The sequence below is a fragment of the Cheilinus undulatus genome, linkage group 19, assembly GCF_018320785.1.
Source record: "Cheilinus undulatus linkage group 19, ASM1832078v1, whole genome shotgun sequence".
In the NCBI taxonomy this organism is placed as follows: Eukaryota; Metazoa; Chordata; class Actinopteri; order Labriformes; family Labridae; genus Cheilinus; species Cheilinus undulatus.
Window position 1 is genome coordinate 32,692,125 of NC_054883.1, and position 15,002 is coordinate 32,707,126.

At 37.7% G+C, this 15,002-nt stretch overlaps 1 protein-coding gene across 1 annotated transcript; it reads right to left on the minus strand.

Annotated features, from left to right (window-relative positions):
* Window positions 1-237: 237 nt before the first annotated feature.
* On the minus strand, window positions 238-10,765 carry zgc:194621 (uncharacterized protein LOC795037 homolog). Its single transcript, XM_041814395.1, has 5 exons — window positions 10,244-10,765; window positions 4,748-4,806; window positions 4,551-4,634; window positions 2,772-2,848; window positions 238-776 (listed from the first exon to the last, which is right to left on the minus strand). The coding sequence occupies exons 1-5, from the start codon at window positions 10,612-10,614 to the stop codon at window positions 732-734; spliced, it is 636 nt and encodes a 211-aa protein (XP_041670329.1). The 5' UTR covers window positions 10,615-10,765; the 3' UTR covers window positions 238-731.
* Between the last annotated feature and the right edge of the window lie 4,237 nt (window positions 10,766-15,002).

A 15,002-nucleotide genomic window follows, 5' to 3' on the forward strand; every position in this document is an offset into this window, starting at 1 on the left:
CCACTCCTGGAAAGGTTCACCACTGTTCCAGGTTTTCTCAATTTGTGGATAATGGCACTCACCGTGGTTTGGTGGTGTCCAAAAGCCTGAGATGTTTGGAAAAAATTGAATCCAAAAAGTCAAAAGACACCACATGGCCTTTGAATATACACAAGCCTTACCTTTAAGAGGATAAAAAAATCCTCAAACCAATCCTAGAAGGGGCTGGGAGCCCCTAAAAAGAAACTTTAAGCCATGTGTTATCAAAATTTGATTTATTTCATCAGTACTGAACCAAACCATGGCAGCACATTAACACCATTTTATATCTACACAGTCCTCTTTTTTATGAGCTTTATGAAAGACTGAAGAGTATGAGCTGACTGTGCAAGCAAAGGCCAGAATTGACACAAATAAAGGTTCTACTTTTGCTGTTTTGTCTGACTTTTCATTGTGTTTCTGTACATTACAATGGGGCTGTTTAATAAGATTCTGATAGAACAAAATATCTTAAAATACAAATAAGTTCATTTTGATTTATAAAGCACATTATATACTAAAGGATTATGTATAAAATGTCCTTAAATATTAAAATAAACATGAGCAGAGTTAGGCTTCAAATGTAAAGTTAGGATTTTTGCTAAAAAAGTTATGCTGAACTTTATCTTGTATTTTGGTTCTGATCCAGTGTCTAACAATGTCAGATTTCTGTTGAAAAAAAGAAGAAAAAACTGTAGTAGGGAAGATCACGCTCAGATTTCCAGGACTGGTGTTTCCTCCATCACCAGTGTCTTTATCTGAAACAAGACAAACAAAATGAACTTTGGAGACAAGAACTGGTTTAAAAAGGAACAAAACATGCACAAAAGGCTACGTAAAGACTCGTTAAGGGTAAATGTCAAGTTTTCTGTTTTTCTGTTGTTCTTACAGTCTGAAAAATTGAGAGACCATACATTTCTGAAGGCAATTTTCACAGATTGTTCATCCGAGACCCCATAATATCCCCATATATCTCAGAAAGGAAATGTTGTAATTTGCTGGTACAACGTATGTCCAGTTTTAGATAAAAAACAAACAAACAAACAAACAAAAAAAAAACACGTTTTTCACAAAGAAATTCTGGCAGTTACCTTTATGAAATAACCACATGACAGACTAACAAATACAGAAATAAAAAAGAAGATCAGAGGTCTAATTTGGGATTAAATTATGTATAGACATGTTTTAGAGGGACTTATACCAACGGTGACTCGCTTTAGCTTTGTTAGTTTAAGATAAAACTAAAATAGCTACGCTTGCTCGGTAGTTAATGGTACTACATAGGCAATGTAGCTGAGTACCCTTTATCGATGTGAGCTTTAGTAAACTTAGTAGCTACGTAAATTACATAGATACATAGGTTGAAGAGCTGCTTTGTTAGCCCAGCTTAAACTACGGTAGCTATATTAGCTACCTAGCTCAGTTATCTATAGCTAAGGTAGCTTTAATAATGTGAGCTTTATCTAATGTAGCTAATGCTATTGCAGCTAAGTAGAAAACATAGATACGTAGCTTCAATAGTTGCTTTGTGATTTAGCTTAATCTACATTAGCAATGTAGCTCCGTTATCTATAGCTAAGTTAGCTTTAGTAACATGAGCTTTAACATATGTAGCTAAAGTGTACGTAGCTAATAAGATAACTTGGATACATAGCTTAAATACTTGCTTTGTAAACTTTGCTTTATGCACATTTGCAACGTAGCTACGTTATCTATAGCTAAGTTAGATTTAGTAACGTAAGCTTTAACATATGTAGCTAAAGCTAACATAGCTAATAAGAAACCTTGGATGCGTAGCTTAACATAGCTTAAATAGTTGCTTTGTAAGCTTAAAAACATTTGCAACAGTTCAGTCATCTATAGCTAAATTAGCTTTAGTAACGTGAGCTTTAGCAAATGTAGCTAAAGCTCACGTGGCTAGGTAGATAACATCACTACATAACTTACATAGCTGCTTTACATTAGCAACAAAGCACCGTTATTTGTAGCTAAGTTAGTCATCTATAGCTAAAATAGCTATAGCAAAGTGAGCTTTAGCAAAAGTAACTAGAGCTAACTTGGCTACGTAGACATGTAGCTCATATAGCTGCTTTATGAGCTTAGCTTGAGCTCCACTAGCTTTGCGACTCTGTTATCTATGTAGCTTACAAAGCTAACAGAGCTATGTAATCTACGTTTTCTGCATAAGAGTGTGTAAGCAGTCTGTTTACTCAGCTTTATTAATCATTTTGTAAACAGGCTTTGCAGATCAGGTTTTTTAACTTTTGACTTTTGGTGCCCTAACCCTTACAATAACCCTGCAGCCAGACTGCCTTACAATAATTACTTGAAAAAATATTGTTTTAAGTAAGGATTTGGGTTGATCAGTACAGATTTATTGCATGGCTCTCTATCAAAACAATAACAAAAGATGATGAGTAGAGACACATAGCTTTGTGATCCCAGAAACTCTAGTAACTGGCATGCAGCACAAAAAATGAAATCCACTTTTACCAGCTTTTCTTCCTCATGAAAATTTCATCCATGAGGCAAACTTGAACGTATACTGAACCCAGTTTTTACACCTCTCTTCCTTCATTTTTAAAAATAATTTTTGATGTTGCTGATTTTTGGGCACATTTTGTTTTCCCTTGGCTTATTCAAAGGTTGAACAACATGTTAGAATGAGTTGTTAATTACATTCAACAGTTCTTGAAAATAGTAAAATGTGAAAATATAAAATAAGAGAGTCAATGTGTCAAAGGTTGTCTTACCGGTTTTGGTTTCCTCTTTGCTTTCATCATTTCCTGCTGCTGCTTCAACCGTACTTCCTCCAGACTCATGCAGCCACCTGTTGACAGACAGACAAAAACTTACAGCCATAATATAGGGAATACTTGTATTAAACTTCTTGTCTTTTCTACAGGGGCGTCGCAAAAATTAGATGATGGAAAATCTCCCTTTTCCTTTATTATATTTATTTAATTAAAAAGGTGAGACTTCCACATGCAGTGCCTATAAAAAGTATTCACCCCCTTGGTGCTTGGAGTGCTCTTTTGTCTTTATGGTGTAATGGTAGCCAGGAATACGGATTAACCAATGACTGGACCTTCTAGACACAGGTGTCTTTATACTACAATCACTTAAGACACATTCACTGCACTCAGGTGTTCCCCATTTCACTAACTATGAAACTACTGGCACCATTTTGCTGGACCTCTGTTGAATTAGGTCAGTCACTTTAAAGGGGGTTAATATTTATGCATTCATTTATTTTATCTTACATGTTTAATTTAATTGACATTACTTTGTAGAAAAAATGCTTACACTTTGACATTTAAGAGTTTTTAAAAAACTTTTTGGTAAAAAAAGCCAAATTATATTAACCATGACTGGTTTAAACTACCAATAAAAGGCTAAAACATCCAGGGATGTGAATACTTTATATAGGCACTGTAAACAAGATATTAAAATTTCTCCTGATTCTTTAAACTATACCAGTTGTAAATATTGGCTGTACAGTATGTACAAGTGAGTCTTTTTCATGATTAATCTTGATTCCTTTAACTTCAAGTGTGTTTTAAGGACTAGATAGGTCCGAACTACATTAATATGCTGGTATCAATTTTGGTAATGACTAGAATGGATTTGTAAAAGCAAAAATCAAATATTGTGTATCCTATAAGTAATCTCACTTTGTTTGTAGCAAAACAATCAATGTGAATCATACATATTTGCATTCAAGGAGGATTATGTTGCAGCCATTAGAGCCAGTTTTGTGGCTTCGATCAACTAGTGCAATTGTGCCCAATTTGTACTATTAAAGGGATATTTCAGTATTTTTGAAGTTGGGCTGTATGGGATACCTAGCAGTAGAAGTGCCATTAGCCTCCAGTGATTTCAGTGAGCATTGCTCCGTTAACAAGGACTTGCTGGTTGTACCAACCAGGAAGCTAGGCTATATAGCGTAACAGATGGGTACAGTTTCACCTCTGAAGTTTCTGGTAAAAATGGGCCAAAAAACAATGTTGGCTCAAACATGCACTATAGAAAACTATAGAAAATAGAAAGTATTTCCTTTTTTTTACCCACTATTGTCACTATTTTGCAATGTAGGCTTTGGCTACTGGTTACATGCTTTTGCACTGCATAATAGAGACAAAAACACAGAGGCTTTCTGGGTACAAAACAAAATGCTTCAATATCTTTTTGACAGTGCATACATTTGAGTCAACATTGTTTTTTGGCCCATTTTATTTTTTTACCAAAAACTCAATAAATTCTGCGGAGAAGCTGTACCCATCTGTTTTGCTGTATAGCCTAGTTTCCTGGCCGGTACAACCAGTGAGCAATGCTCACTGAAAACCTTTGGAGGTTAATGCTACTTCTACTGCTGGGTACCTCATATGGCCCAAAATCAAAAATACTGACATTAACCTTTAAGCCAGTTACATCCCAAAGAAATATACTACAACAAGGCACCCATGTTTAAAAATACAAGAATAACTGATATAGAAAATAAAACATGGAAATGATCCTTTATTTTCACTCACCAACAGTGCTGGGGTTAATTGAGACGTACGCCATTGCTCTGCTCAGCCTTAACTCCTCTAAAGCAGCAAGCTCCGCCTCCGCCTCTGCTCAAACAATCACAAATCATAATAGATGTGTATAAACCCAACATGAAAACCAATGACATGCATCCTTTTGATTCACAAAACACTGATGAAACATGGGAAAGAGGACTCACTTCTCTGGATCTCTCTTCTTTTCTTTGGGTTCGGGGGGATGACGGTAAAAGCTTTGTAACTGAAACAGAAGAGCACATTCACATTTATTCTTTGATATCAAGAGTTTTAGCTCCTTCCTTAACCAGAGAGAAATCTGTGTCCTACTGCTCTGAGACAATTGTGATTTATCATTTTCATAAAATGTCCAAAACGTGGACAGGAATTTAAAAAAAAAAAAACAGCTTTCATTACATAGAGCGAGAGGAAATTTACTAAAAGTTAAAACCTTAAAATATAGAGAAATTTGTCTAGATTGGGACTAAACTGGAGCAGAAGTCTGAGTGGGCGGAGCCAAAAACAACATATTTGAGATGAGTTGAACAAGGTGAGAAATGTGCTCTCTCCCAGTGAAAATAAACTAAATTAATTAAAGTTCTGAGCTCAAAACTAGAATTCTCAGATTTAGGAGGGGTTTTGAATTTATTTGCAGAAAAATAAAACAACACAAGATTTCTAAGATGACAATACACATGAAATAAGTAAATATTATCTTAAATACAGAGAAAAAAGCTTGTGCTGTTGTGGATGTTGACTCGATGTGCAGGTTCCCTGTGGTTCACCTGCTGCTCTGTGAGGACAGTGGGAGGTAAAGTAAAGCAGGTAGGATTAATCCAGGGCAACAGATGGTGACGGACAACAACAGGACGACTACCTGTCTTAATAAACACATGATCCCAGTGAACTGTTCACAGTCACCAGGCTGAGCTTTAACAAGGTTTGATTTGGTCCAAAGAAACAGACATGCTTTAAAAATAGTCTTTAAAGAAATTAACAAGTTTAAAAAGCACAGAGAATAAAGTGTGGAAAAATATTAGATTACAGAGGTACAGAAGCCCTAGCAGGACATTTATCCAGACATTTCTACTCTGTTCTCTTGAGATACCAAGGACTCCCTGTGATATGCCCAGGCCCTATGTACAAACTTTAATTCCAGAAAAGTTGGGACACAAAGTAAACAGTGAAGAACAACAGAAAAGTGTGATTTTCAAATACTTTTCAACCTATATTAATCTGAATACAGTACCAAGACAGCATATCCCAATGTTAAAGCTATTCTGATATTGAAGTATTGAAAGTGGAACCAGATGCTCATCTTAAATTGCTTAACAAAGCAAGATTTCCCCTGTCATATGTTGTTCATAATGCTTCATATATTTTCAATGGGAGACAGGTCTGGACTACATGCATTCTAGTCAAGGCCCCACCCTCTTTATCTGTGAAGCCATGCTATTGTAACTCCTCCAGAATGTGTCTTTGCAATGTCACACTGACATAAGCAGGAACATCCCTGAAAAAGACTGGATGGAAGCTTACATAGCTCAAAGACCTGTACCTGTCAGTATTAATGCTGCCTTCACACATGTGCCATGGGCACTAATACAACTCCACAGCGTCACAGAAGCTGGATGGTCCTTTTCCTCTTGATGAACTGGGTGGCCATTATTTCCAAAAACAATTTGAAATGTGGACTCGTCAGACCACAAAACGATTTTCCACTTTAGGTCAGTCCATCTTAGATGAGTTCAGGTCCAGTGAAGTGGGCGGGGCTTCTGGATGTCATTGATAAATAGCTTTGTCTTTTCATGGTAGAATCTTCACTCACAATTGTAGATCCAATGATCACTGTGTTAACTCCCAATAGTTTTATGAAGTGTTCCTGAGCCCACATTGTATTTCCATTACACCTGAAGGGTCAAAAGTCACGGACATTCAGTGTTTGTTTTCAGCTTTGCTGATTGTGTGCAGAGATTTCTACAGATTTTATCTTTTGATAATATCATTGACAGTAGATCGTCAGATATATTAATTTCTTTGCAGCTGCATGTTGACAAACTGCTCCTGTCCCAACATTTTTGGAACACATGCAAAATGTGTGTACATATCCCAAAATAATCAAAATTTGATCAGTTTCAAGAATTAAATATCTTGTCCTTGTGCTCTCTTTAGTTAAACATGGGTCCGAAGGATTTACAAACCACTGTAATTTGTTTTTATTCATATTTTATCTTTTTTGAATTGGAGTTTTGATAATATTATTATTATTCATATAAAGCAATGTGTAAGAAAGTATTTTTCTGGGTCTGATCTAATTTTAAAAAATGAATTCAGTAAATACATGCATAGATTTAACTCACTGGGTAAAACAGAAATAAATTTGTCTGCTTTCAGAAAAACCAAAATGTCAGCAAATGAAGGAGCTGAAAAAGTCAACTTCTGTGACAGAACCAAGCCAAATGATCCTGATCTCTAAAAAGAAACATTCACATCTGTAGTCACTCGACATTGTTGTTTTCTTCTTCTTTTGTTATTTTATAGCAGGTAACAAATAGCATTCAGATGTTCTATAGCCACTGTGGTACCGCATTGCAACAAGGTGCTGGTATAAAAAAATATACTTTTTAAACTTGAGATAAAATTGGCATGAAATTTTTGACAAATGAGTATAATTAAATATACTGATGCATGTCATTTATGAACTTCTGTACTTAGGAATCATATTGTTTCCGTGTTTACTGCAATTCAGGAAATTTGTGGATCAGTGCTGGAGTTGGTCATCTTTCAAACAGAAGGTCGAGGGTTTAATCTCTTGCTTCTGCATGCACATGTTGGCATGTCCTTGGGTAAGACATTGAGCTCCAAACTGCTTGCACTGCTGCGTCAGTGGCATATGAATGTGTCTGAATAGGATTAACTAATACTGATGGACTCTTATGGCAGCCCCTATCATCTTGAATGAATGGGAGTGGTAAACTATGACCTAAGGTAAAAAAAGTCCACTATACATGAACTATTTACAAATGAATACATGCATATATGTTTATATATAATGCTTGAATCATGGTGTAAATATGAATAGCAGGATAAGTATTCTCCTGCAATATGGCCCCAACATCTACGTTCAGAACGTTTGACAGTGCCGTTTTTCTAAATGTAAAATCTTAAGCTAAGTGTTAAATCTCAATGTTACACAAAACCTAAATGTTAAATATAAATGTTGACTATAAATTAAAAGGTAAATCTAAATCAAAATGTTAAATATAAACCCAAATGCCAAATTCAAATCTAAATGTTGAATCTAAATTAAAAGTTACGTCTAAATTTAAATGTCAGTGGTTGTTCGGGGAGCAAAGAATTACTGGTTTGCATTTTTCTTTAATATTTAGATTTACTTGAGATACATTTTTTAGTTTCATATTTCTAATTTAGATTTAGTGTAGATACAACATTCAGTTTTAGATGTAACATTTAGCTTCAGATTTATCATCTAGGTTTAGATTTAACTTTTGAACTTAGATAGCATTTTGATTTGTATCTAATCATTTAACATTAGGCTAAGATATACAAGATTAAGATCTTATATTTAGATTAAGATACAACTATTACATTGAGATTCAATATTTAGATTTAGATGTAATTCTTAGTTTTATATGCAGATATAACATTTCAGTTTTGATATAAGATTAAAATTTAGAAAAATGTTGAGAAAACATTAGATTAGGATTTTGATTTGACATCTAAGTATCTATCTAGATACAAAAATGAATTTAGATTGAACATTTAGATGTAGATTTCACAGATTTAGATAAAATATTAGATTTTAATACAACATACAAGTTTAGATTTAACAATTAGATGAAGGTTTAACAAGTAAGTTAATATATAGGCCTAGCATTTGGATGTAGATGTCATATTTAAGTTCAGATATAACATCTAGATTTTTTATTTATTTTATTTATTTATTTTATTTAGATGTAGTTATTTACATTTAGATGTAATATTTGAGTTTATACTTTTCGTATATAAGTCAAACATGTTATTGTCTCTCAAAAATGGTTATTATGTACAACCCATATGTGTGTCAAGTTAACTGAAGAAAATGAACAAAATACGGAAATAAATATGTGTTTAAAAACTGTCATCAAATATTAACAAACATCACCTAATAGGTTCCTGCCCCCTTACTTAGGCACACACCTGTAATCTCACCTTTGAATGGCATGCATGGCCAGGGGCGTAGCTAGTGATTTTGGGCCCCCAGAAAGAATATTACAAGCCCCCCCCCCAACTGGCTAGCCAAGCAACAACTTTGCATCATTTTTTTACATTATCACTGCATTTTAATGTATTTTTGAACCATAATTCCCCCATTGATGAGCAATATTTTTACTATGGTTGAACTGAATTTATTTCCATTATTTAGCAGCACTGGACTATACCATTTGGATGTTTTTAAGGGAATAGCAGAGGCCCCCATGTATTTATTTCACTCTATTTGATACAAATTTAAATCTGTCAACCATTTCATTTTGCAGATGCTGATTCCATAATGACAATAATTACTGAGAGAAAAATAGAATAAAACACATTTTTTCATTGCAGGCTTCTCAAGGGCCCCGTCCTACTGTATGCCCAGGTAATCATTATCCTTTTTCCCCTGTGCTACGCCCCTGTGCATGGCCTCTCTCTGACTAAAATACACACCTGTACCACTAACTCACTTTGAATAGTCTGCTTGGCCTCCCCTCTGTCTAAACCACACACCTGTACCACTAACTCACTTTGAATAGCATGCTTGGCCTCTCTGTCTAAACCACACACCTGTACCACTAACTCACTTTTGAATAGCATGCTTGGCCTCCCCTCTGTCTAAACCACACACCTGTACCACTAACTTACTTTGAATAGCATGCTTGGCCTCCCCTCTGTCTAAACCACACACCTGTTCCACTAACTCACTTTGAATAGCATGCTTGGCCTCTCTCTGTCTAAACCACACACCTGTACCACTAACTCACTTTGAATAGCATGCTTGGCCTCTCTCTGTCTAAACCACACACCTGTACCACTAACTCACTTTTGAATTGCATGCTTGGCCTCTCTCTGACTAAACCACACACCTGTACCACTAACTCACTTTTGAATAGTCTGCTTGGCCTCCCCTCTGACTAAACCACACACCTGTACCACTAACTTACTTTTGAACTGCATGCTTGGCCTCTCTCTGACTAAACCACACACCTGTACCACTAACTTACTTTTGAACTGCATGCTTGGCCTCTCTCTGACTAAACCACACACCTGTACCACTAACTCACTTTTGAATAGCATGCTTGGCCTCCCCTCTGTCTAAACCACACACCTGTACCACTAACTCACTTTTGAATTGCATGCTTGGCCTCCCCTCTGTCTAAACCACACACCTGTACCACTAACTCACTTTTGAATAGCCTGCTTGGCCTCTCTCTGACTAAACCACACACCTGTACCACTAACTCACTTTTGAATAGCATGCTTGGCCTCTCTGTCTAAACCACACACCTGTACCACTAACTCACTTTTGAATAGCCTGCTTGGCCTCTCTCTGACTAAACCACACACCTGTACCACTAACTCACTTTGAATAGCATGCTTGGCCTCCCCTCTGTCTAAACCACACACCTGTACCACTAACTTACTTTTGAATAGCCTGCTTGGCCTCCTTTCTGACCGCCCTCTGCTCCCTCTGACACGGGTTCATCTTCTGACATCTCTGGCTCACATTGTTGCTCCTCGCAGAGCTGGTCGTCTTCCGGCAGTCCTGGTTATTTCTTGGGGTGTTAGAGCTGGACCTGGCCCTCCGTTCACGGCTCAGTTTGAGGGTCGTTCTCCTCGCTGCGGTGGCCCCCTCCTCAAATCTGGAGCAGCTTGACGCGCGGCTTTTACGCACCGCGGGCACTCGGAGTTCACTCTGCGCTCCGTTTACCGCCTTTACTTTGACACCTTTCGTCCTCTCTACGGTTCTCGAAGCCTCCACCGCGGATTGTTTGATAACTTTTGTTGCTGGCATTTTGATTTAAGAGAACGCTTCTATTTCTGGTGTTAAACTCTGAAAGAAACTCGTCATTTTCTCCTTTTATTAAAGGTTAAAAAATATTAAATCTCAACTTTTCCTATCAGTGGTGCCGTTGCCATGGAGCAGCCTGTGCCCTGGAGACTATCACGTGTCAAATCAAGCAGGTCTGAAAAGGATTTCCGGTCCCTGGTTTCAAAATAAAGGCCCACAAGAAGGGGGGAAACTACAAGTTACTACGGATGCCTGGAATTTTTTTGTGATGTTGCTGTTTTTGTTCTGTAGATTTAGGGATTGACGCGGATTACTTTCTCCCTCTAAAAATATAGATCTAAACTACCAGTGACACTCACACTCACGCCTATGGGCAATTTAGAGACACCAGTTAACACAACAGGTGAATTAATTTGGAGGAAGAAAACAGAGAAATGCCAAACATGCTCTATGAGAAACCATGAGACTGGGATTTGAACCTGGGACCTTCTCGCTGTGAGGCAACAGCACTGGCCACTGTGCTGCTGTGCAGCCAACATACAAACAAATAAATTTTAAAAAGAACAATACATGATTGCATCCCCAACTCTGCCCTGCAATCATGCAAAAGGTAGGTAACTATCAGTTATTTATATTATGTATTAATATAATTGTATAATACCTTTTTAAACGGGCTGCTTATGTGTGATCATTACTGTTGTCACATTTGCTTGCTTGTTTATTTGTTTATGTTTGTTTCTTAATTGTTGTGTTATTTTTTCCTTTAAGTAATGCACTGTATCTTTAATATTTTTTTGTTTCATAGATAAAATGTATTTATATATATCATCCAATATTATGTTGAATATAATGATTTATGTCGTATAGTTTATTATTAATTAAGGGCTAAGGAAAAAACACAGGAGCTTATTAAATCATTGGAGGAAGTAACTGAAATAATAACCCAGAAACAAATGCTAAAATATGCTAAAATAGTCGATTAAAACACTAAAAGCTAGTTCTGTAAAGCCTGTCAAAATGACAAAATAAATACAAGACTATAACTGCAAAATATTGTAGGAAAAAAATATAAAATAAAGGAAAAAAAAATCCTAAAACTAAAATAGAATTAAATAACATATAAACAAATAAAACAGACTAAGATGATTACTTAAAATTCAGTTAACAGCCAGACTAAAGAGGTTGTTTTTAGGTGTGCTTTTAAAAACATAAATACCCACAGATTTGTTTTTCATCCTAATCTTGGACCCAATTTCATTCAGCCAGCTCCCTTATTCTTCTTTTGTCAATCTGGTGGGGAATATTAAAAACCAACACTGAGCAGACAGGTGTAACTTTGACATCACATGACACATGAGTCCTGAGGCTGTTTCATTCTCCTCTCCAGTCGCTGCTAGGTTCTTTGATGCAAAGGTAAAAGCCAAACTCATTGTGTGTTTCTCCCCTCAGCCCTTCAGAAAACCTTCACTTTATTTTGAAGGCCACCTCCCTTGATTTCCTGTGTGCATGTGTTGACATTGATGCAGATTAAAGTGAGTGACGCAGCTCAGCATTTGTTGAGGGTTTCAGAGGCTCATGAAGCCAAGTCAGTCTGTCCGTCCAATCACAGAGGCTCATCGGATTACAGGCACGAGACTCGATTCAGGTCACCTCAGCACAACCATAAAAATAATATAAAGGGCGATCTCCCTTACACATTCAGTAAAAATGTTTGTATCCCAAGCATGTTAAAGTAGGTTAACATTTTTAAGTCTGAAACTCAGATACCCGGAGGTACTTGGCATGATAAGAGTGCTTTTTTAAATCTAAAGAAGTTTAATGTAGTTATTTTATCCTAATTGATAACGGAGTCTTCACTGGGAATGACTTGTGTAACTTGTGTGACCACTGTAGATTTACATGGTGACGTAAAACAGGTGCATCTAAAAAAATAACAATATCATTTAAAAAAAGTTATTTTTTTTCCCGTGGTTTAATTCAAGAATTGAAATGTCCACATATTCTAGATCCCAAAGTGCTCATTTATGCATTCGGGTCTTGGTTGGAGTCCTGCTGGGCTGTTATGAAGTCCAGGTTGCTCTGACAGCAGCCTTCAGCTCCTCTGGATTGTTAAGTCCGGTGTCTCAGAGATTCTCTACGGGGTTCAAGCCAGACCAGCTGGCTTGCCAATCAGACACAGTAATATCAGGGTCAGTAAACCAGTTTCTCGTAGTTTAGGCTTTACTGTGGACAGGTGAAAAGGAAATCAGTATCTCCATAAAGCTTCTCAGCAGATGGAAGCATGAGGTCTCTAAAATCTCCAGGTAGACGGCTAACAGTGTCGACTCTGGACTTGATAAAGACCAGTGGACCAACATCAGCAGATGACATGACACCTAAAACCATCACTGACTGTGGACTCACTTGTAGCCCATCTCCTGTCTGTGCGTGGTGGCTCTTGATCCTCTGACTCCATCTTCAGTCCACTCCTTGCGAAGCTCCCCTAAGTTCTTGAATCTGCTCTGTTTGACAATATTCTGAAGGCTGAGCTCATCCCTGTTGATTGTGCTGTTTTTCTTACCACACTTTTCCCTTCAGTCAACTTTCCATGAATCTGCTTTTATACAACCTCTGAGAGCAGCCTGTGCCTTTAGCAGTGACCTTCTGTTGGCTTACCCTCATTGTGGAGGGTGTCAGTGATTGCCCTCTGGACTAGAGTCAGGTCAGCAGTCTTCCCAGTGGTTGTGGTTGTGTGAACTGATCCAGAATGAGAGTATGAAGGCTCAGGAAACCTTTGCAAATTGGACAATATTCTAATATTTTGAGAGAGTGGATTTTTTTATTTCTAAATTTCAGGAAAATTAAAGTTGGTGAACATTTTTAAGATTAATATTCCCAGTCCTGCAATAATTTCAGTCATTACTGTTGTCTTATTTGGGGCTACAGAGCTTCTCTGGTTCTGGCTGCAGCTGGGAGACTGACACTGTCAGTTTATTTTCAGTGTCCAGCTTTGATCTGAATTTTGTCTTGATTGATGCCCTGTTTACACGACAACGTTTTCGAGTGAAAACACAAAAGTTTTGTAGCGTTTTAGCTGTCTGTTTACACAGCAACGGGGTTTTGGTGCCTTAAAACTGAACTTTTTGGGAACGGGCTCCAGAGTGGAAGTTTTTCAAAACGCCCCTGACTCTGTGTAAACAGGGAAAATGTCACTTTCTGAAAATGAACATGCGTGAGTAGGCTAATAATGTATGCACGGACGAGAAGCCCAAAACAAAGATGGCCGACACCAGTGTGCTGTTCATGCTCCTCACTCTTTTGAATTTAACTGTACTTCTCCAACAAAGTTTTGATTTACCTCACCATCAGCAGATCAGCAGAGATGTATTTCATGCCTGCACCAGATTCTGACTTGACCCATACGCCCTTCGACGGCGTACGGGTCGAGTCAGAATCTGGTGAAGGCACGAAAATCACACCGCCATCTACTGGCCTGGCTTGTGTACTACATTGTTTTTGGTGTTTCCTGCAGTCTTGTGTGAGCGGCAATCGTTTTGAAAACATTTAGTCTGAACGTGGAACTTTTTGGAAACGAAAACGAAAGCGAAGCAAAACGTTGTCGTATAAACGGGGCATGAGGCAACAGCAGGGAAACCTATCACACACTGGTAGGATGTTGCAAAAGGAAGAAGTGTGGCCAGGCTCTCCCCAGCAAGTACTTCATTTCCTCTTTTGCGGTGCTGAAGTCATCTGGTGGAGATGCTTTGCCCTACCACCCACCCCTGTTGCGGCATTAAGCCCCCTTTTGGTACACTTCAGATAAAACTGCCACCACTACAGCTACATCTGAGCTAAACACTACATCGCTGGCAGTCATTGCTATCAGCCTCCAGTACAGCTAAACCCCACCTGTATCTACCGCCTTGTTCACCCCAAATGAAGCTGATTGGTCAGGTCCATTCTTAACCTAACATACTAGATGTTGCATGGGCATATATTTATCTGAAAAACCTCCCATAGAAAGCGTTCAGTAAGATCAGGATGTTTAAAAAATATCTCAGAAGGTGATCGGATAAATGTTCAATCAGTCACATTCGTTATGGGCCAATCAGAACGACAAGACAAAATCAGTTGGTAGACATGCTAACATGAGCTCTGTAGGCTAGTGCTGCTGCAGTGATTGAACGGTGAAGCTCATTGGTGGCTAAAATCCAAGCCTACCAAGAGATGTGCAAAAACATCTCTGCAAGGAGAAGCTTTCAGTGTGGCTCTTTGTTCTCGTTTTAACAATGAAAGGTGGTCAAGGTCTGATTAAACCACAACTTTTTTGCAGCTACATCTTAGATAATAGCTACCATGGTGGTAGCCACTGTATGCACTGGCTTACAGTACCACAACCCCAGCTGTAATGA